General features: G+C 49.8%; 3 protein-coding genes and 1 non-coding gene across 4 annotated transcripts; 1 reads left to right on the plus strand and 3 right to left on the minus strand.

The window, feature by feature from the left end:
* Positions 1-163: 163 nt before the first annotated feature.
* TGME49_288960 (hypothetical protein) lies at positions 164-11167 on the minus strand (the record flags this gene model as incomplete). The annotated part of the gene is made up of 2 exons (XM_002368291.1): positions 164-7577; positions 8022-11167. The coding sequence occupies 2 exons, from the start codon at positions 11165-11167 to the stop codon at positions 164-166; spliced, it is 10560 nt and encodes a 3519-aa protein (XP_002368332.1).
* A 931-nt stretch (positions 11168-12098) lies between these two features.
* Positions 12099-12515, minus strand: TGME49_288970 (hypothetical protein). The gene has a single exon (XM_002368292.1). It carries the CDS (start codon positions 12511-12513, stop codon positions 12151-12153), a length of 363 nt encoding a protein of 120 aa, XP_002368333.1. The 5' UTR covers positions 12514-12515; the 3' UTR covers positions 12099-12150.
* Positions 12516-17788: 5273 nt separating this feature from the next.
* Positions 17789-17870, plus strand: TGME49_288980. The gene has a single exon. It is a non-coding gene; the product is annotated as a tRNA-Ser (tRNA).
* Positions 17871-18291: 421 nt separating this feature from the next.
* On the minus strand, positions 18292-23355 carry TGME49_288990 (hypothetical protein). The gene is made up of 7 exons (XM_002368293.2): positions 21771-23355; positions 21067-21176; positions 20334-20395; positions 20143-20203; positions 19726-19819; positions 19485-19570; positions 18292-19032 (listed from the first exon to the last, which is right to left on the minus strand). Exons 1-7 carry the CDS (start codon positions 22909-22911, stop codon positions 18793-18795), a joined length of 1794 nt encoding a protein of 597 aa, XP_002368334.2. The 5' UTR covers positions 22912-23355; the 3' UTR covers positions 18292-18792.
* Between the last annotated feature and the right edge of the window lie 13 nt (positions 23356-23368).

Here is a 23368-nt window from a genome sequence, read left to right on the forward strand (position 1 = left end):
TTAGGCAAATGGAATAAAATATGGGACACAGAACACAAATTGGCTAAAGAGGCTAGTAGTTACATCCGTTTTCTGAGATTATACTTGTCTCGGTTTCAAAACCACTGCGTGGAATCGTATGGTGAACACATCAAGCCTTGGATGCTCTCCGTTAGTATTGAACTTACTGAACCGTCGCGTCCAGTTCCAGAGCAATAGATATGCATATATATTGCCGTGCGTGGATTCGCTTGTATCCTTTCTGGAGGAAATCGCTGCCATCTGCTCCTTCGAGCTCCTTCTCATTAAAGGATCGAAGAGCACCTGCGCATCTAAGGTCGTGGCGGTCAAAAACTCTCCAGAATCGATTTATTTTTTGATATGAGTTAGAGTCCGATGCAGAAGAGCCGGAGACGGAAGTACCAACTGGATGAGACGCGTGTGCTTCCTGCATGTGGTGGAGGGGCCTGTACACAGCTGACAGGAATACGGCGAGACCCACTGCAGGTCCAGAAACCACAGACTGCATCCAGTACATTGTATACGTATTAGTCGTATTTATGCTTCTCTCAGTAGCCTGTGTTGCCGACATATTTCCTACGCGAAGGGAAATGCCTTCACGCCAGTCCATGAGTTCTCTCCAGGAGATGTCCCGCCGCGACAGAGCTCGTAACCCATGTCCATTCGTTCCGCACAATGTCACGTTCAAGGATGTGAAAAACGGAGGAACCTTTTTATCTGCTGTCGGAGATGGATATTCCCGATGCCCCGAGAGGAAAGGGGAATGTGCGAATTTCATATCAACCTGATTTTCGTCTCGAGAAGGACTCTTGCGCATTTTCTCATGTAGTGGAGACGAGGAAGATGACGGCATCGCCCTGATTGTCAACTGGATGTTCACAGGCTCGGACCTGATTCTGCGGGGACTGAGGCGCTCGTGAAGGAGATCAAGAGCTTCTAGAACAATGCTAAGGTCTTTTTCTTCAGATACGGCAATGAACAGATTCTCATCTCCAGAAATGCTGTTTCTGCCCAGATTCCTCTGGTACGATTGTCTAGCCAATAAAGGTCCGGCGTTGTCACTGTCCGCTACTGAGTTTGCCATGTACCACAGAAGACGTGATCGGGGTAGTTGCCAGAATGAATCTTCGCGACACCAAAGACGAAGAAGTAAGGCATGCGACCTCAGTGGAAGAACACTGCGTGGAAACGGGCCTACCCTTTCCGTTGTTGCGACTGTCACGTACATCCCGTCCCGGGAAAATACCAACCGCCTGAGGGATTCTTCGATTATCCTTGCTCGCAACCTGTCCATAGACAAAGGAGAATAGATGGTCGTTTCTTGCCAAGTAGAGGAAGGGACTATAGGTTCAGAAGTGGAACGAATAAGTGGGACAGCATGTTCGTTGAATTCCAGGGTCATATGTCTCTGTCCTGTTAAATGGCGTCCCCCGCAGGGAGCTGCATCGTGGTCCCCGGCGTTAGGGTCATCGCCATTCGGAAGCGCGCTTGCTGGAGCAGCCGCAAGAAGAAGAGCCGGAAGTTCAAGAAGGGTACCATTAGACTGATCCCCTTCCTTCATCTCAGAAACACTTAGGAGTGTTCTACTTTGTACGGCATTCAGGAAGATATTCTCAAACCCAAGCAGACACTCATTTTCCTCTGAAAGTCCAAACGAATGCGTTGCATTCAGTGAAAAACGCACCTCAGCCAGTAGGTCAAGGCCGATCCAGTCAACAAGACTTAGACTACGGTTACCGCTTTGCACGTCGAGCGGGCTCTGTGTCTTGCGTTTCGCCCATTCGACCGTACGAGCGTGCATATAATTGTTAATAGCTTGATGCACAGCCTTCTCAACCCGACGTATGGTTTCCTGTCCACTACTCTGTGTGCTGAGTGCCGGCTGTTCCGAATCCTTTCTCTTGATAATTCTAAAAACACGCGCTGCGTGAAGAAGAAGAGAGAGGTCGGGGTCCTTAGGAGCGAAATCCTTCAGCACCTGACTACCCACGGGATTCGAGGCGCCTGTTTTTACCGTAAAATATTGTTTTATAGGACGCTCAAGAAGGCCAAACTTTCGAAATGCATTGTTTGAGGAAGCAGATACCTCATCTGAGAGTCCAGAGGCGGTTTCGGTGGGGACGTAGAGGGGAAGCAAGTGTACGGCTGCCTGACTCGCTGTGCGGATGGCAGCTCGCATGTTCATGATGCTGGCTGTACATGTGATGTGCTCACCACTGTTCTGAGATGATGAGGGTGCGGCCTGAGCTGTTGAAAAATCTGTGTTTGTGTGTGCCTCGAGACTCCCCGCAGACGACAAGGGTCCTGCAAAAGTGTCTGAGGAAAGGGTCCTACTTTTGACCACCCCTACACTGTTGCATTTGCCATCGAATGAGGAGAGAATCTTCTCAGCAAGGATAATGCTCAGTAGAACAGAGGAGTTCGGAAGGTCTTCCAGCTTCTCCTGGACGACCTCAGCTGCTGGCAGAGGGCTCTCTCCCCGAAATGTTTGATGACCGTCACCGATACTGAGAGACGGGACTCGGGTTTTACCTTGATCGTCCACTGATTCGTAGGCACCTTTACAGACGGTGACGTTACTCTCAGGAGCGTCACAAGATAGGGTCTCGGATGAGCGCATGAGACGCTCGGATTCGTTCAGACCACCCACGTCTGCCTGTTGCGAGGTTGTAGGAGACAGCCTCAGGAAGGAATTTTCGCAATACAGAAGCGTTGACTTGTGCATATAAATTAACTGCAGCACACGTCGCTCGATAGCAGCAACGAAGCCCATTCGTGCCTCAATCGAGAAACCTCCCTCATCAAGGTCCAGGGCTCCGGGCACATAAAAGAAGTCCTCCAAAGTCGTGGTCGCAGGCTCTCCAGCAGTGTGCTGATGATTGCCTGTGCGTGGACCAGGAACTCCTGCGGGTTCCGCGTTAGTGTTGTCGACTGCCTCATTCCGCTCCATTTGCTGTTGGGAAAGAGGTGAAAAAGGAATATCGAGAGCAGTAGATCGTGTCACGGACGAGGGTGTGCCCTCATTCATAGCATCCTTCACCTTGTGACCCGCCAATGTTTCGTCGTGTCCGGCCATCGCATTTCTCCGCCCCTCCAGATGTGACACCTCCGGCTCCACTGGGGTTGGCTGCTGCTGTTTTTTGTGCAAAGCAGAAGCCTCCTCTGGTGCTCGTACATCGCCACTTCTCAGAATGTGATTGACACTGGTGAAACTTGCACGTGATGTATTCGGTTTAGAGCTTTTTTCCTGAGCCTCCTCCGACACCAGCAGCTGAGAAGAGTAGCGTAGACTGCTGATGTCGACATGCTCGCCTCCTTCCGCTGTATCGGTCACCAGATTTGTTAGAGATGAATTGATCGATGCCTCCACGAGACTGGTTGAAGCGTTTTCAGTGTGAGGGAACAGCAAGTGAATTTTTCTAATAAAGGTTGGGAACTCGGACGGCAGCACTGGTATCCTCACAGATGCTGTGACGTTCCCTGTACAGTACGCGGAAAGGGGCCCCTTGGTATCGAGGGAACGGCTTTTCAACGTTGCTTCGACACTATCAACAGCGCCTTCCCACTCGCTTTCTTTTGACAGCTTGGTGCAACGTCCGGCTTTCCGAAATTTCAAGAAAGCAATAACAGACTCTTGAACAGATCCCGATTGTCCGCCCCTAGCAACGTTGTCGTTCACGCGAATTCGAAGTCTCTGGCTGCATGACATGCCATTAAAACTTCTTTCGGTTGACGTATACAGCTCTGTTTTGTCTTCGTTCTTCTGCTGTTTTGTTGGCGGTATGGACGAACGAAGTCCCTTCCTCTGGTCTTGTTCAGAGTCGTTTGTCTCGAAGTAGTGAGTTACTTCGAGAACCGAGTCAGGAAAAGCGTTCCAGCACCAAAAAGTTCTATTGGATGTGGGGGGGAGAGCGGCTTCAAGTTTGATGTCCGCTGGCGCGCAGTTGCGTGCACATTTTGCCACACTCGCAGGGCAGTCCGAACAGAACATGGTGTCGGATCCGAAATGGACGTAGGCCACGTCTCCGTGTCGCAAGAATGGAGGAAACCCGTTACTGAGGTGAATGATCGAGTCAGGCGCCGTTAGTATGTTTTCCTCAAGGAAAGCCTGCTGATAATCATACCATACTTCCTGAGAATGCAGGACAGCGCTTTTGCCCCGTTCCTGGATGCGGTCAGATGTTTCGTCACGAGACCAGTTTTGCACATCTCCTTCAGAAGTCACTATAGGAAACGCGGCAGCTGCGACAGGGGTTCTGTCTTTCTTAACAACAACGGCGAACGCACTCACGACATAAGCCGCCGTTTCAGAAACAGGGAGAGTTAACTTAAGTGATGCCGTCTTTACCATGGACATTTCTTCTGCACCACCATCCACTCGATTCCCAGATGACCCTTCCATTGACCCCGTTGGCGTTTGCTCATGCATTGTTACTTTGTAGAGTCGGACGACAGACGCATGTCTACTCTCATATGTGAGAAGTTTTGCTAATTCTGCTTCATCTATTTCGTCGACAGTCACATTGTCATAAAGGTAATCTGCCTCAGATGAGGCTGTCTGCTGAGCAGTTGCTTTTGTGACACCGATATCTGCTTGCCAGTCTCTGGGCGTGCTGCGTTCTTCGGGGACAGTTTCTCTTCCACTTCGCGCCGAATTTAACCAGGAGGTGGACCTGTCAAAATTCCAAGTTTGGGGAGAAGGGAAACGATCTCGTTTGCTCACAGGCTTACCCGACATTCCACCGCTTGTCAGAGAGCTGCTATATTTGTCTCTCATGCACGTAAGCAGGCCACAGCTTACGTCGGAATCGAAATAGTCGGAGGGGCGCAGAGGCCAAATCGTGTATCCGATCCATGGATCGAACTGCAGTCGCGAATGAAGAGCCTCAGATGTTAATAGATGGCCGCTGTAAGAGGCGAGGTCATGTACGTTGTGATAGGATGATGAGGACGTGTGTGCCCGAACGTCCAGGCTAGATCGAACACTTGTTTTGTGTGCGCGCGAGAAAATCTTTGCAGGAGAGTAGAGTGTGCCGTTTGCGACCCTATCACCCGGTCCGCGTAGATGCGTCAGCCGTTGATCGGTCAAGATCAGGTAAATTGTTGCCGCGTATTCTCTGCCTACGTGACTTACACTGCAGGGCGTTTTGCTATCAATTGTGGATCTTAAAGGGCCCTTGGATGCTCGCACTTGATCAGGATGACCATCGACTTTGGTTGGAAGACCAAAATCATGAGTACGACCTGCTACATCATCACTCTCCTGCGGGAGTATCACGGGGGTTGACAGGGTCGTGTTGTACTGGGTATTCGCACACTCAATCGTATGTGGTACGATGTCTTCCGGTCGTGCAGCCGGTGAGACAGCATCATTTGAGACTGCAGGACTCTCCGTACGATCAATGCTTGCGGATTTTCGCTCTTCCTTCAATAATATATTAAAATCCACACTCACTGATATAACAACAGTGGTATGCTTCCCCTGGTACTTCTGAGGCGCTAATCCACTGCTTTGATTCATGGTTTTATTTAAACCATCTACTACTGGCCCCGGCATCATTCGCTGTTTCTTCTCTCCGTGTTTTGTCTCCTTGCTTTTCCTCTCTGTGTCCGAATCGTCGCCTCCTCGAGCAACCGTTACTTTAAGGACACCTGATGGAAGCTGGATAGAGGAACTGCGAGCGACCTTTACATTTATATATATCTCCTGGTCAATAAAGAACGGTCCGAATTCTGGGACAAGCCAGTTTTCCCGTCGCTCCTTCGAGTGGTTTCCTTCGTCGATGACGGTGGCGATCGGGGCTTCTGCGTTCGGATATATTGTTTCTTGATGATACCGGTCTTTCGATCTGTTTTCATCGGGCCGGGAATCTTTTTTCTGTGCTTCTGATCCACGTGTTTCATCGCTTGCCTGTGCGTCTGTGAAATTCTCAGACCAGTAATTCGTATTAAGCTCCAGTCCTGCTAATGGTAACCTTTCTTGCGATAAGGGCGGGAGCAAGACCAGACGAAGTTTGCACGTTGCCGTGTATCTGCATTCAAAAGGAACTGTTCCGGCTGACACAGTGATCAGTCCAGCTGCCTGCGCAGCTTTTGCAGCGGTTTCGGCTTCCGTTCGTTTTCTTCCAGTGAGGCCGGTGTCAACGAATGACCCTACACCTACGCTCACTTTCGGTTTTCCGGACTCACTGCACGCTTCTGTATCCTTTTTCGGTGTTCTGGTTGCGTCTGTGTCTTCGCGGAGTCTGAATATTGTTTTTCGATTATCGGCAAGAGGTACTCTGTGGCTAATTGTAGTGGCACTCTTTGTCAGCCAACTAATGCTTAGCCGAGCGCTCCAATTCCAGCCTTCTATAGTTGGGGTATTTGACGGAGGTGATCTGTTATCTGGGATGCCCACTTGCTGGCTTGTGGCAGACAAAAGAAGGCAGCCGTCCGTTGGCGCATTGTGCTCTCTGGTGTTCAGACAATGGCTGACGGATAACAAGGGTGAAGGATCTACCTCGACTGCTGCATCCAAGTTGCTGGCTTCTTCTGCAGTTGAGTCTCCATCACTTTTTCCTATGTCAGTGATGAAGGTCGCCTTCACATTGCAGAAAAGCCGGTCACTTGTTTCAGATTGTTGCTCTGTCCCCACGGAGGGAATCTCCACCTGTTCTCCTCCTCCCAAGGCATTGGCGAGAGAGACTGCGCATTTCGATAAATTAGTCAAATTCTCCGGGTTTCGCCCCTTTGGCTCGGAAGTTTCTTCAAGAGGAGACTCGCTGTCGCCACTTGGTCTTGTCTCAGATGCAGAAGTTGCTTCCACGAGCGTTTGTGCAGAGAATGTCTCTCTACTCCGTGGAGCTATGGAGGAATAGGGTCCAAAAGGATTACGAAGTGATAGTATTACTTCTTCTCCCACGTCGTAGTGGGTTTTGTCGGTATGCACCATGACTGTAACTTTCCGCGTATCAAGGGTCTTCTCCGTAGCTTGTAGAACAACGCAGTCAACGTAGCATCCCCACTCTCTTACTCCAGTCCGCGGAGGCACAACAACTTTACCTTGTTCTTGTCGTAGCACGTTTCTTCTGTTCGCCTTCTTCTCGCATAGGACCGGGAGTTTCTCGCGTGAAACTGCTCCGTCTGACCCTTTTTCTTTTTCGTCCCTACTACTGCCTGAGCTGTGGTCGCAGCCGTCTTCTTGTTCCCCGTCTCCTTCATCAGTATGTGTTTTCCCCGTATTTTCGACCGATGGGGCTTCCCCTACGCACAACTCTGTCACAAGGAGATACGGGTAAGAATCAACGGGAGTAGACATGACGCAAGATCTCTCCCAATTTTTAGTAGCCGTGATCTTGCTACCTTCTGCAGCTTCACTTCGAAGCGGTATCGCACGACAGGACTGAATCAGGGTCACATTTGAGGCGTTCCCCATGTCAGTAATGTCGACACTTCCCCTCCCTCCGCTCATTTTCACAGAGCCCTCAGGACAAGTACGCAGCCCTTGACTCCACACAAATCCTGTGCTCTTGTTCCGATAATGATGGTTCACTTCTTCGGGTGTTGCTTCCAACCTTTTCTTGTGGTTTTCGAATCTAAAGAGAAACATGGATATTTCCATATCGTCTCCTTGATTCTGTTCAGTTTGCTTTTGTTTTTGCGATGAGAGCGGAACTACCTTGACTGTAGCCGTGAACGGTACGCCCGGTAGAAAACGCTTAGGAGAGAAGGAGACAGGAGAAAGCATGTACGGCAAACGCCCCACTACAGACGTAGCGGAAATGCGTGTTATATAGCCACCTGGATTTCCCCCATCGGTTTCTGCTTGCCACTCCAACCGGGATCCATTGCGGAAATCCACACGATGCTCTATACAAACACAACGACGAGGAGAGCTGTTGTCCTCGAAGAGGTTATGCGGTTCTGTGCAAGCGAAACGTAGAAGACTCAGGTCAAAGCTACCAGAGAACTTCCCAGTTTCCATATCTACGGCCAAATCAAGAAGCTGAAGATGAAACAGTTTCTTTCTTGGAACGTACGATATCCTTGCTTCAGGCTGCAGTGTTACAAGGCTCCACTCGGTGTCTTCCGCGGCATTCTGCAAACACCGACACCCGCCTGTACAAACTGGTGAATGTGTTTCTGAAAACTCTGTGCTGTCGGCGTTCTTCTGCGACCCAGATGTGTGCCCAGTTTTCGTGGCTGCGTGCCCAGTTCGTCTGTCTGTGGTCCCTGTGCCAAGGCTTTGAGGTGGTGAAGTAGAGTTATCAAGCGATTGAACTTGCTGGTCGGAAGCCTCTTGCTCCCTACCCCCAACCTGCATAAACGGATCGAAGTAGAAGGTTTGTTCCACGGGTTGAATCGATGACGCCTCCCTGGGGCTACTGCGCACGAAGTCGGAATTATCTGGCGAGGAACCCTTGGCTTGAGAATCGGCAGTAGAAGTGAAACGACGAGGTGGTATTTCGTTGGGGGCGGGTGAACGGGGGAAGTCAGGTGAGCGATGTAGAGGAGCACGCGGCTCTTGCGGGAACGAAGGTAGAGCGTCGCCCAGGCGTACGTCTCTCCTCTGTATTCGGAGTGACAGTGTCACAGTGATTGAAGGTAAAAACAGAGAGGAAGATGAATAATTGTTTCCTGTCGCTTCCTTGCCAGTTCTCAGTTCAACACCGATCCGCTGTATGGTCCCTTGAGCCTCCAGTTCTCCTTGCGGAGCGACCACAGGAGACACTAAGAGGACAGGAGGGACGAACTGGACCGATGGAAGTCTTGGAGATGCGAGTACAGGACGTGAGAAGGAACGAACCTTCACTGGGATGATATCAGATCTCTTTCTCCTTTCCATATGCAACGAGGATGCGGAACTGTCAAAAGCACACAGCAGCGGAGGACTGACTTTCTCCTCCGTCACTGTCACTGAATCGTCACCTTGGGGCTCACCGGACTCTTCTGCGGCAGATAACTGCCTAACGAAATTAGAAGCTTCTTTGCGACCTCTAGAAATGCTTGAAAAAAGATTAGGCGATGAATCATGTATGCGGATGTAATTCCTCATGTGAATATCCTCGTCTTTTTTCAGTTCTAGAGCAGCTGACAGCGACACTATGCGAACCGCGGGCGTCTTCAAAATACGCTGCGTCGCGCTCCTGGGAATTCGAAATTGAACCGAGAACGATCCATGTTCGCTTAGAGGAACGAGGAACTCGGAACATACATGATCAACGTCTGAAAACGCCTCGGTGTTCCCCGTGTGGCGGATGCCCTCCTCGTCCGGCCGTCTGTAGCTGACCACGGCCTCTTCCTCCAGCTCGTTCCCCGCCGTAGACTGGTGGACACTTGCTGCAGACAACGATAACAGGTTTGCACCGATGTCACTGTATCCTATCAGAGGCATGACAACGCCTGTTGCCTGCTGCCTGCTGTTTCGTGTCACTAGGTACTGTGTGGAATCAAACACGACAGTCCTTGCCGACAGTGCAGCTACGCATGAAGGGGGCATTTCTGACACTGCTTGGGATTCGGTTTCTTTCCCACCTGTTGCTCGTCCACTAGTCGAGGTATCAGGGGAAGCAGATGACCGCGTCGAGGGTTGTTTCCGTGGAAAGGCTGTTGTAGTCTTCCTGAGCGGGTAGCGGCTCTCCTCCTCGGACCACCGAAAGGTGAGAAGAACATACAGATCGTTCGAAAAGAAACGTTCATTGATAGCGGTGTGTGAGAGCCTCGCCTCTCGCTCTTTGTCAGACCTGTTGTTTCCTATTGTCTTCGCCTCTTGAACACTCTTTCCTTCCGTGTTCCGCCCGGTTGCGAAGTCCAGTCCCAGACTCCAGTGAGGCAAGCATAACGGTTCCGTCTTGATATTGCCTTTCTCTTCATTTTCGTTTCTTTTCTCTCCTGAACTCTTCACGTCTCGTGACATCCTGCAAGCATCTGCCCCGGTCACGGAAATGAAACCAATCATGGTCAGTGTTTCTCCTGGAGCATAGACAAGCTTGTCGCTGAACAGCACAGCTTCCATCTGTTGTCTCTCGTATGAAAAACGAGCTAACTTGGCAGAAACATCGTCAAACCGTTTTGGAGATATAGTTCCATCTATGGTTTCCTGAACTTTGCTTCTGTGGAAGAAGAGTCCCGCTCGCCGTCTCGCGGCATCTTCAATCTCAATCCTTTGTTGCCCAGGGTTTCCAGGAATGAAGTATGGACCCCCAACGTAAGCATGGCCGTTAATGCCACGCCGGACGTTTGATGACTGCTTCGGGCTTCCTCTTTGATCTTTGTTGTGATGCCGTTCGATGGGGTCATTCCCCCTGAAATTCTTCTCTTTGTCTGACGAAGTATAGGTGGATATCCCAGACGGGGAAGAAGATCCGCCATTTGACGAAAGCTTGTGTAGTCCATTCCCCCCAATACCCTCTCCTCTTTTTACATTTCCTGTTTGGCTTTGTCCATCAAGTGCCGCTTCATCTTGCAAGGGAGAAAACAAATCACTTGTTGGCGTCGATTTTAGGCTGCGTCCCCGTTCGCCTACTGGATGGGTCGGCCACGTATGTCTACTGGCTGTTACCACAACATACAGCGGATCGAAAGGATGCACACTTGGAGGTAGAGGAATGCGAACAAATCCTTTATCATCTGTGAACCAGAAAGCGCTGTTGCTGGCGCCGTCCTCCTCTGCACTGCGATGGTCACCAGAGGAAGGCGAACGTGAAACACCGTCGTGGGCTCGTTTGGTAGTATCTTTATTTTCTGTTGGCGCCAACGACAATGAACCCCTGAGAATTTCGATTCGTGCGTTTGCGACTGGCCTTGTCGTACCTAGATCAACGACATCAACGAGAATTGCTGCTGTCCGACTGGTTATTGTGTCTTCTGGGTCTGACAGCCAAGAAGCGTCGGAGGAAAATATCCCATTTTCGCCGGAAGACCACTGCTGGTAGTGGTGAACTTCATAGCTAGCAACAATCGTCACGCCAACGCCTAACGAAGTAAAACCAACTAGTGCTGCGGGCGGCATAGGACCTGGGGTCCTCCAAGACTGATCATACATGCCACTCGAGGAACTCGCGTCTCTTCTCCACTGCAGCAATGTTACTGGGGCAGTGTTATGTGGGGGCGAAGTGACGAGAGGAAGGGAAATGAGTCGACTGAAAGTTGGGTGCCACGGTGATGACAGTGCCGGAGAAGCCATTATGTCTGCAGAAACCCTGAGAACTTGCGAAGCTGGTCTGAATCAGAAAAGTAAGGTGCACAGTGTGTTGAGTCTATGTTTTAAAGTTTCACAAATTAGCATATCTACATTTTGAATGTGAGGGGCACATGCACGAAAACGACACTGCGTGGAAACGACCAACGAAATATGGAATCTTCGAAAATCGTCGACTCCCATCGTCTATATCACTCACAGAAAGCAGTGAACTGTTAGACCAGTCACTGACAAAACTCATTATGAATCCGGTAGAACGAAGCTGGGTTCCAGTTGAGCACCGATCATGTTGCTGGCGCGCCTTTTTCAACAGGGAGTACGGCCTGCTTGCGAATTGTGCGCTATCCATACCATCGGAGTTTACTGGCGTAAAAACGTAAAAACGGAGATATGAAGGCAAGCGTGGCACTAACAATAGAAGTCAGAACACAACAACCTCTGTGCAAATGTTTATGCTTGTTCAGATGTCGATGTTTTATTGCGCTATCTTCATAAACACTGGACCGAGGCCAGACATTGCTACAAACAGCAAGTGAGGACAAAAGGTGTGTTTCCTGCATGTTTGCAATTAGCAATGTGCATCATTTGGAAAAAGGTGCTTATTATAAAATACCACCTGTATTAACTCTGTCGTGGAGATTTTTTCTCTATCACGTACTTCGCTCGGAAACTACCCTCGATCTAGTTTTAGCCACAGAGACACAATCGTCAAATAAATAGATCCCATTCTCCTGCGTGGGCTTTGCCCACCCGCAGCTTTCCACCTAGTTCCCGTAAGCATCGTTTGAGGTTATTCCCGCTTCAGGAGTGCCAAACGGTTTATGTAAAGATGACCCTCATCTAGATTTTACGGTCACCAGTGGGGCCAGCGGTAGTTGAGACTTGAGAAGTATCGTATGTTTGTGGGTGTATCTTTGCGGCATACTCTGTTAAATCACTTGGGCTTCCGTAAACACAGGCGAAAAAAATCACGCAACATACCTCAGAAGGAGAGAGGATTTCCTATAAAAGTTCACTTCGACAGCTTGAAGAGCCTGAAGAAGCATTTCTTTCCGACACGTCGCTTCTCGAGTGTCCTCGGAACTGTCACACTCGCCCGTTCGTCGCATGCTATCGTGGCTTCTCCCCCCCTCTTTCTTGTTGCCTTTTCGAAAGCAGTCATCCAACGGTGTGATGAAGACATCCCATGAATCTGTGCTAGGCGACGAGGGACTTTCAGGGGCCTCCTGTGACGATAGAGGGGGGAGAGTATCTTCCTTGAATTTGAATGGTGGATCGGGAGGAATGCTTTTGAAAGCCGAGTACACTGTCAACCTGCCCTCGGTTTCCATACGCCCTATGGACAATATTACACAATCCGAACCCAGAAGCAGCTCGCGCTCGTGGTCAGAATACAAGATAAAGCCGCTGCCTCAGCAATTAAATGCAAGAACAATCACTGACGACATTTCATTCTGAAGCCCATGGAAGTTTCTAGCATGTTATGCGGCGTTAAAAGTAATTCTTTCCAAAACCAGTTACAAACATGCCAACGAACTGTCAATAATGATGAAAATTATTTGATTAACATATCAGCAGAGGACAGAAAGCTGCGTTACGTTTGAACTTTTCACTGGATACATTCCTGCGTCACTTAATACAGATCGCAAAGACTGAAAATGATCTAATGTGTAACTCCGTTCACGCAAATCAACAGAGCTTTCCCTTTGGGTGCCTTCATGTTCTCTCTGTGAACCCGCTTTCTGTCTCACCTGCGACGCCCGACGTTGTCAGAGTAGAAAAAGTAGTATATGTTGTTGAGATCTGGGCGCTCAGTTCCATACTCGTGAACATATTGCTCACAAAGAACTAATTTCTCTGGCTGCAGAATACGTCAAGCTCAGTTTACCAGTTCTTTCAAACCAAGGTTGTTCAACATAGACAAGCATTAGGCCTAAGCATAGTTATCCGCGTTTGTTTGCTGGGTACGACGGTGCGACTGTGCCTCCTTACTTTCGACATCCGGCGTAATAGGGAACCAGACCGTTCCAGTGAGCGTCACCAAAGAATCTTTTGGGCCTCCCGTCATTTCGAAGTAGATATCACTCTCCGACAACGGCATTCCAAGCCCATCTTCTGGCAGACTTTCATCTTCACTGCATTGTCGTGTCCTCACCCGCAGATGGTATCTCTTGCGAGGCAGCAGTTCCGGAGAAAACAATTCAAGCAAATGAGTCCCCATGCGCCGGACGTGAATGGGAAGATGAACCTTTTGCCTCCGGAATTCCGTTAAAATGAGACATCGGGCAAAATGTGCTGTGCTGAATCCAGTGGGAAGTCCATGAAGTGCCTCAAGACGTAGACGTTGGTACTGTGTCTTAATGAAATGCGTCGGTGCCAACGTGACGGTCTCAGTAAATCGAGAGCAATTGCATATGCTCAAATCGCAGACGGTTTGGCCGTCTGGTGGCTGCGCTTGAGACACACTTGAAGCAACTCTATCTGAGTTCAGTTCGTCCCCTGAAGAACTTACTCGTGGTTCCCTTGTACACGCAAATTTGCATGTTTGTGGCGGGCAATTCACACCTGCTGGACACAAACCGAGGCCTTCTCCAAACGCCCGAGGCGAACAGGATGTGAACCGAAATGCCCGCGTTCCGGTAATTAAAGCGTTAATTCTTTCTGCTGGCCACCATGCTGATGGATGCGTATTTCTGTAGGTTGCTCTCAAAGCAGATGGTCGCTGTACAGAGCCATTCGTCCGGAAACCTGATTGATTTGACCATCCGAAACCGTATGGGCCGCTCTGGCTGACGCGATATCTACAAGTAGAGTAAATGCATAGGCCCAACATACAAACTGCATACATTCACATGCTTTGTGTGCGGAAATATTGGTAGGACAGGACTCCCTTGACAGCCTCCCCCTCACGCTCCCACTCAGCTAGCGCGCAGCGTGTGTGAGCACGACATTCCGAAGCAGTGACAGCAGAGATGAATTGTCTACTGAAGCATCCTCCGGCGGAGAGTCTAGCAATCCCGCTGGGGGTGGATACAGCCAATATAATCACTTTAAAACATCTGGCGAATCCAGACTCCTTGCCCTTTGTGAAATTTACGGTAGAATGGATATATTCGGCATTTGGATGTATAAATTTCTCCGTGAACGCAAAAGGAAAAAACGATCATTCTCGACTTTTTGTCACACATCAAAGCCCTATCGTTTCTTCTTGGGGGCACTGACCTCTTGTTTTCTAAGAGAATAATTCGATACAGAACATCGGTTCTCAGAGGATTGGGAAAGGTCAGATCGACACATCGGCTCAACCTCTCTGCCTGCTCTTTGATGAAAGGGCCGTTGTCCTTGCCACCAAACAAGTTATCTCCGTGACGGACGCCAGAATGATTTCGTTCGTCTGCATGACGGTTCCGCCGCTCGCCTCTGGTCAAGAGGTTAACCACTTCATCAATAGTGCCGACAGCAGACAAACGCCTCCTTTTACGCGGTGCCATTGAATAGTTCTGCTGAGCACCGTTATGCACTTCACCTTCCGCGAGTTGTCCTCGTGGACAGTCGGCAACTTTGTACGGCACTGGGGGAGGGACTTCGTTCTTCGCTCTACTGCATTGCTCGTGACATTCTCTGACTGCTAGGAAACTCCGTTGTGGGTCAGTAAGGAGATTTAGATCGATACTAACGGAGAACAGAAGCCTTAGTTTCCCATCGTGTGGCACTTCATAAGCACACTCAAGCAAATCAGCACAGGGTCCCTCGCGGAGAGGCTTCCAAAAACCATTAGATGCAGCGGAAGCTCTCACTGATGTGACTGAGGCAATTATAAATCTCAGAGATGCAGTGAAGAAAGCTTGGAGCACAGTGCTTTCCTGCGGATTGTAGGGAGAAGTGTAGTTTCCTTCGTGTATTCCTTCGTGTTGGTGAGGACTAACCACGTTCCCGTCCACATTCTGGTGGTTATTCACAGGGACACACAGGCGTTCTGCAAACAGACTATAGTCTTCGGAAACAGCGTCAGAGAAACGGCTGCGACTTCCACCAAGCTCATTATATTTCACTTGAATAATGCAGTCTGTTGGCCAGGGGAGGGACGGATCGAATCTATAGGTTGTGGAGTCAAGTTCCTTCCAAGAACCGGCTATCGCATCTCCCTCGTTGCCCCTTTCGAGCTTTCGTCCACAAGAGGAAACGGCCCACACTCGAATATAACCACAGCGTGAGTTTTCCACAGCACGTGTTTTCCTGCTGTCTGCTTCCAAGGAGAGGTCGACGGGACCATTCTCTGGACGATAAGATACGTGAGGACTACGCGGATATTCATACTGAGCAAAAATATCATTCAGAGGAGAAAGCGTGACTACCAGAGGCTCCGAGTTTTCGAGCAAGCCTGCACGAGGATGGATTACTGTTGGAGTCACTCGTTTTCGTGCAGCAGGAGGGGGGGCGCGACCTGGCGGGGGCGAGGGTACTCCACCTCCGCATTGCCTTCTCTCCACGGAGGAATCCGATGGTTCGAGTGTGCTCCCAAGGCAGTTGAAGCTGGATTGATTCGTAACCGGTTGTGTTGTTGCCGACTGTGTGTACTGACGTTTGGTCGAGCCACCCCCCCGGGCAACTGTCCGGATGTCTCCGCAGCCACCTACACTCGTTGACTTCTCTCGGGAACCACGGTAGTAGGTGTCATCTTCACAGACACTCAAGAACGAAGCTGCTTCATTGTTCGGATATTCGTCGTGTGCAACAGCGGGCCCGGTGTTGCTACTCGGTGAAAAGTAGTACTCACGTCGTTCCTCCTCGGTGAATTGACCAAAGAATGAAGAAGAACTCATATACCCTTCTGCCCGACAAGGGCTGAGGACGACAAATAACAAGACCACACACACGAACCATTTTCTGCTTTGCGCCAAGCCCCCGAAACCACCTGGAATAAGAGAACAGGAAGAAGCTTTTCGGCATCTAGATAATAGCCGTCGTTTGACTGGGCGGTTGCAGCCAGCGGACGAGGGAGGCACATGCTGGCGGGCCTTGACTCTACTGCTCAGCCTATATTCGACGGCATTGGTGAAATGACCCCTGTGCGTCCCCCGCTTTGCGTTCACGGCCCGGGAAGGAGCACGTGGCACAGGTCCATGCCAGCCATAGAGGGGCATTGTTGGATCCGAAAAAAAACGATTGAAAAAACAATTTACAACATTTTCACGCATGTGTGTCCTTCCCGCGCAAAAATGCAAGCTAGGGCCCTGTAGAGCTGTGTCGTCATTAGTGGAGACGAAGCTGATGATATCCCTTTTTGGGAACATGCAGTCGCTGCCACCCTTCAATACAAAAACCCATGTGTGTGACACGACTGGTCACAGTTGCGGGTGCTGCATGCTTGTATGTTCTATAGTTGCATTGTGGGCATTCAGCAGAGTAGCTTTCCTGTGTCCCTCAATGTCAAAAGATGAAGACAATTCCGCTTCGACGTGGGACCACGTGAGATACCACCACACTTCTCAAAAACACAAGAAAGCTGAATGGTTCCATAGCGACTAGACATTTTGACGGTTCTGGGCGGAGCCTAGGGCTCCTCCTGTCGTTTTTGCTTCAAGAAAGTTAGACGTGTTGGTATGCGCTCGTAAGTTAATGCGAAAACTCGTCCCGACGGGACTGCTGGCCTGACAAAAACCACTATTTCCGAACATGTCCATTGCGGCACAACACCACATTTTTGCGCACATAGCAGCTAATGCCCGTCATGCCACGCCTGTTTGCTTCTTCAAGAACAGTGAACAAAAAACGAAAAGGAACTTGGTGCCACGAGGAAAAAAGAGTATAAAATTGAAACAGGGACTGAACACTAACCGTGAACATAACAGTTTTGTTTTCTGGACCACACTCTCCAACAATCAGACGTGGTTGCCGTTGATTCATCTCTTGCATTTTACGTGATGCAGCGCTGGCTCGCCCTCTTTTTCCCTAACCCATTTCCCACAGTAAATCGCTCTCTTAGCGGTACGACAGGGAGATGCACAGAATGAGGCATCGTGAAGCGAGCGACAGACAGGAACTTCTCGAGTACGCCAAATACAATTGCTGCGCTGCGGGAGTATTACGACTGCCGACGACGTTTTAGGTTGAATCCCTCTTGCTTGCAATGTCAGCTGACCAGGGCATCGAGTGATTCCTCACTAGTCTACTGGTTTGACAAATGCCTCGTGGAGTTGTACTCTTAATGACCATCATGGAATGCTAGCCACATGCTAGTAGCATGGAGAAATTGCGTTGAGTTGTGTCAACGTAGGGCGCAGAAACACGCAACCTCTGGGCACGGTCACAGCGAAATAGGTGGAACCAGAATTGTGGACGGATACACTCAGTGCGATAAAAGAAAATACAGTTCAGTCGATTGTCGTTGAGGATCTTCAGTCGTTGAGTTTTCCGTTTAATGTGCGGGACTGAGTGTGCATAGAGGGATCATGAAATGTCTACCGAAGCGCATGTGGCTATATGTGATTCCAAAACAAATGGATATTCGTTTTAGCAAACAAGCTCTACAAAAACGCATCCACAGTTGAAGCAAAATGCTATCGGCTCTCTTCTGCATGACGCCGCTGTACGGCGCGTCTTACAGACAACGTGGCCGAGTGGTTAAGGCGGTGGCCTGCTAAGCCATTGGGTTCTGCCCGCGCAGGTTCGAATCCTGCCGTTGTCGTTTGACATGTATGGCACATCAAAACATTCTGTTTCAGGACCTACATGCTTCGCGTTCCATGTCCATCGCATGTCGACTGGAGTGGGTTTAATAACATTCATTTGTCCCCTTTCCCTCCTCTTCTTCCACCGCGTGTTTATGCATTTGTTCTCAAGCTGCAAAGAGCGGCGCTTGTTGACCAATCCTCTGATGAGGGGTTTCATGTATACGCGCGAGGGCCAATGAATTTGGAATGGTCTTGATTTATATGTTCGTTCCTCCTACCAATAAAAATAAGGAGAGCGCCGCCTGCGTGGTCGGATGGAGAGAGAGTGGGCCGATATTCCACTGGAGGCTGCATGCTCCGGACGAATCCAGCCGCTTTTCTACATTTTCCGGGCGACCCCTGTCTGGGCCCCTCTGATTTGGAATGGTTCAGTGTCCCGGAGCGAACGAAAGAATGAGTTCTAAACAGGCACGAAGCTGGTCCAATACCGCTTGATGCGAAAGAGCTCTGTGAACACTAACCTCACGCAAGCTCTCAACCTGTCCACGGACAAATAACCGTCTCCTGCAAACGCTCACTACATTAGTCGGACTGATCAGGGACATGTCTACCACAGACTATCACGCCTTTTTCAATAGAACCATCTCTTTGCTACTGCAGTGTCCATCACCAACCTCTGGCATCTATATCCTCGAAACCACATGCTGGAGGAGCCACAAGATCGACTACAGAGCTGTTCCTTCTCCACTCTGTTGGCGGACGTCTTCCACCTACAATGAATGCCTTCTTCTATATCGTGCCATCGAATGACGGCCTGTATCGTTCTATGCAGCGAAGCCATGTAATGAAAAACGACCAGAGATACTTGACAACTGTGTAAGAAAAAACGTCACTTTCTTCTGGAGCCTGTTAAGATGCGTCCACCCACTCTAGCCCTTAAAGATCTTCTTTCTTGTTGGGATCCACTGACGGGGACGAATGCAACTGGCGAAAGCAATCGTTGCGTCGATACGCTGCAAACGGGGTGGGAAGATAAAAAGGTTGAACGGGCGCTGTGTTGAAATGGGCCTTGGACGGGATGACGTAGAGCATTGACGGCAGAAGTTTGAAATACCTCGAGAAGAATAACGGCTTCGTGCACTTTGTAAGCACGGCTTCACAATGTCGCTCCTTATTCTACAGAAAAGAAACACAGAAGCACAGATTGACGAAAAGTGACTAAAATTCTTCGAATTGATGAATTGACCAAAAAGGTCCGGTTGTCAACGGCACTGGTGCTATAGGATGACAAAACCACGGTAAAAAAAGTCGAACGAGTACCCAGACCGACACCAGTTTCCGAGAGAAGTTCGGACGTAGATCGAAAGCAGACATCGAAGAACTCTCCTATCATGCCTTATCCTTTGGGAAGACAGGCGTGAGACGTCAAATTCCATTAGCGGGACTGAGGGTCAAAACGAGAACAGCAGCCACTTTGAGGAACACCTCACCTACCCTGTCCGTCTCTACTGCAGAGCCGGCAAAAATTTAGCCACCTCCTTTCTCGGCAAGGCTTAACAGACGCAGCACGAACTAGAAGCTGCAGGACATATATCTAGGTAAGGAATGGCGGCGTCTGTTGAACGTACCTTCGGAATTGTGACGAGCTGCTCGTATCGCGTCTGGACATCGACAAAGTCTCGTTGCATCTCCCATGAAATATACAACCACGGGTCTGCATACACAACACCACCGGTGTGGAGACGAGCACGGTGAACGCATCGTTACAGCTTGGTAACGTGGTGACCGAAATTCAGATGAATAGCATGTGTCAAAAAGACCTGCCGTATTCTTTTTCCAGGTAAAGGTCTAGAACTGTTCAGTGCCCACCTCCGAACGAAACGTCGTACTGCGCCGCCAGCTCAAGGAGTCGAGCGTCGTCTGCCTCTGTCCATTCCTTGTTTTCATTCTCCAGTGGTGGTGCCTGTTTTTTTTTCACAAGCGAGGATGTCGACGGAAAAGTCAATCGAAATACAGAATAAAGGCGACTGACAAACACTCTGTGACGAGTAGCCAGAAATAACGAGCTTATTCTGGAGAAGACCAGGTCTCACAGAATGCTCTAGTGAAGATACCGACCCCTGAAGACCAGTTATGACTCTCCCCCCGACTGTATAGCTCTGAGGCATTTGCTCATCCGTTCGCGCATCCTGTATTCAAAAGGTGACATTAATGCATTCCCCTATACAGTGATGGCGTGTTCCCAGCCCTGAAGCCATAGAGCGCCTTTCCGCTTTTTGCACGCACTTGAAATTTGTCGATATAATCCTCGTATGAGTTCTCCGGCCAAAGCCCATGGTTGTAGAGTCTGCAAACAACGCAACCACAAAATCCGTATTGAAAAGCATGACACACAGACGTCTGTAGTTCTACAAAACGTGTTTCATTCATGAACGTACGGTTAAAACACTATGAAAGGATTCGGGAACTTCTCTCACCGGACGTGCTTGACGATCAACCTTCGCTGCTGATTTGTCATCCCTTCGACACTTTGGAGCACCTGACGGAGACACCAGGAAACAACACAACCGCGCGCTACGTCTTGTGTGCAAGACAGGCTCGTATCAGCGTGTGGTAATTGAGGATTTCTAGGAAAACACATTCCGTACTACCAGGAGATTCTGCTGTAACATCAGCAGCTATTCTTAAACCACAGCGAGAGCAGCGAAACACAAAAAGTAACGACACCAAGATGCAGATATTGACAGCCCGATAATACGGCAGGCACGCTGACAGCTTGACAAAGTACTAAGTGCACGACCGTTACAAACAGTTACGTTGGGCAGCGATCTCGCATACTGAGGTAATGAGGTAGAACTCAGAAATCACATACGCGTCATGCAGTGCTGGGCCTAAGGAAGATATTGATTCCATGGATGCATTCAGCCTGTAGCAACGATGTGCAGTGAAACACCTGGCCGACGATACAAAATGTCTTGACCACCCGGTCTTCTTGCAGCGCATCACAAAACCGTGCTCTATGGCTGATTTCACACGAATACATCGTCGTCAGATTGCTTCTGAATGCATAAACGAACACGCGGCTGTCCTCTCGTTCTCTCACTGCGTTGCTAAAACTGAGCTGAGAGGACGAAATGAAGTGAAACTCCCCTAACGAAATTACAGGCTGCTTAGAACTCCAGGAAGAGCTGATCGACCCCTTTTTCTTACATCTATGGTTGCGTTGGCGAGGTCTGTCCACGAGCTAAAGGCTGCGGCAATATCCTCTGCGTTCTCTCCAATGTTGATCTTCTCCAGAAATGTGAGAACCGTCCAGCCCTCTGCGATCAAGACGTACAACATACGCAACCGACAGACAAGCTAGTGGGGAGACGAAACGATACAGGGACGCACACGCATACCTGCACTGGCAGTAGTGGTACATATACTGTTTCATGCTGTTCACGCGAGGCTCTGGGCTGTTCGTCATCCTGAACAATCAATTGCTCCCAGCAAAGCTATTAAAATTTGGCAAGCTCCAAAATGCTACGCTGATACACATTTTTACATAAAAAAAAGTCGATACGTAGACATGCATGGCCCCGCCGATCCGTTTATTGTGTATAACCTAATTTCAGGAAGGAAACTACCGGAATCAAGACAGAGGAGAGGTTCACGGGCGGAATTCCCCTGTCATTCTCTTAGGTGAAGCTGTACGCGTGTGCAAGCACCAGTAGGGGAAGAGCTACGCAGAAACTACATGCACATCGGTACAATGAAGAAGCTACCATGCGCGTCATTAGACGGTGTCAATGTGACACGCTGAGATGAGAGCACTTCTTAGAGCTAGTTAACAACGTCTGCCTGAAACAAAAATATAAGGAACACCGGGACGTGAAACAGATGAGCGTCGGAGGAGAGTTACGTAGTCTTACCAGGCAGAGGTTTGGTGTATGTTCGCTTGAGAAGAAGATCTTCAGCTTCTTCTTCTTTCTGTTTGTATCGTAGAATGAACCGCTTGAACGTCTTCAAATCGAAGAACCGTCTCGGCTTTGGCCGAACTGGAATATCGACTAGAGATTTTGCGTTGCTCCCGAGAACAAGACCTACGCTGCTTCGACTGCGGCCTGCAGTTCCACCGCCCGCGGCAGCCGCAAAAGAGCGTCGAGCGGAGCAGAGAAAGAAATGGGCACCTACCTGGTAACCACGGTTCAGGCCGAATACACGAGGAGGCATCTCGAGAAAGTATTGACCAGGTGACCCGCTTCGCGGACGACATCCAGTTTCGTCGTTCTTGCCTTCTTTCCTCCTGTGAACTGGAGGACGCGTTGGCGAACGAGTAGAATTCAAGTGGGGACGGGAAAATGAAGAAAACGACGGGCACGAAGACGAAGAAGACAGTGATAGTACGCAGGGAGAAGAGAGCACCGAGGCAGGAGAAAAAGCAAAGGAAGCCGGGGCAGATCTAGCTCGAGAGACAAAGGGCGAGACTGAGAGCAAACTCGCAGACACAAGGCAAGGAAAACGAGAACGCAGGAAGCCAGAAGACTTTGACCGGTGTCCGTCCACAGAACATATACCAAACTGATGGTGGGGCGATGGTGGAACCGTTGGAGGCATGGACGGAATTCTTGCCGCAGTTGCCGTTCGTTCTCCTTTGGAGACAAGAGAGAAATCGCGTGAGAAACATCGGATATGGGCCCAGAAATCCAGGTCACGGCCGGCATACTGACAACGCGGAAAAGACGCCATAGGGAAGATATGCGATGGCGGAGGGCGGGACGAAAGCTGGTCACCAGCCCGCGTGTAGCGACCCCCTCGCCTAATTGTCAGCTGAATGCCCGGGCGCGAAAGCGAGCATGTAAACGTGTCTACAGGAGATTCGGTTAGCAAGGTACTCTTCTGCGGAGGAAGGTTGCAGCTAGAAGTAGATGCAGAAAGGAAAGACACGGGCGAAACCCAAGGCCTTGAATACGAAAGCGCTCTAGCAGGTGTCTCCATCGACAGACCTGCTGGCTTCGGCCGCTGCAGGCGGTGGACAATTCGTGGAAGCAACCCGCGTTCCACTACTGCCATTTTCTTCCCTGGTTACAACCCACAGTAAAAAAACGAATGCAGCATCCTCCAGATGATCCAAGGGCCGAAATACGTCTCAGAAAGGAACACGGCTGCACAGTCTTCCTGCTGGTGATGCGAAGCGTGCAGGGACGGAAGCTGCGCGTGACCGGGGACCAGCTGCGCAACAACTGAGGGACCAGCTATAATGACACTGACGGATTGACCATGTAGGGGCAACTACGAAAAAATCATAAGATCATAAAGCCTAACAGAAGGACTTCTTGACGTGCCGTGCCCCAGGGATTCGCCCTGAAGTTGCTCTGCGGAGCACATGCAGACATGCGTTGACGTTTTACCGGATGGCGGGCCAGATTGAAGCCAGGTGACATAGAGGCGGCGAACATGAAGTTTTGCGGTTTAGAAAACAGAAAGTTTCACACGGAGGTATGCTGGGCGAGAAGGAGAACCAAGTTAA

The sequence above is a fragment of the Toxoplasma gondii genome, chromosome IX (genome assembly GCF_000006565.2).
Source record: "Toxoplasma gondii ME49 chromosome IX, whole genome shotgun sequence".
In the NCBI taxonomy this organism is placed as follows: domain Eukaryota; phylum Apicomplexa; class Conoidasida; order Eucoccidiorida; family Sarcocystidae; genus Toxoplasma; species Toxoplasma gondii.

Coding starts and splice junctions, on each gene's coding strand:
- TGME49_288970 (XM_002368292.1), bottom strand. CDS start 12,513: ATGGAAACCGAGGGCAGGTTGACAGTGTACTCGGCTTTCAAAAGCATT.
- TGME49_288990 (XM_002368293.2), bottom strand. CDS start 22,911: ATGGCAGTAGTGGAACGCGGGTTGCTTCCACGAATTGTCCACCGCCTG. Junction 20,396..21,066: donor TCGCCAACGCAACCATAGAT/GTAAGAAAAAGG, acceptor TGTCTCCGTCAG/GTGCTCCAAAGTGTCGAAGG. Junction 19,033..19,484: donor AGCTCGTCACAATTCCGAAG/GTACGTTCAACA, acceptor TCTTTTCTGTAG/AATAAGGAGCGACATTGTGA.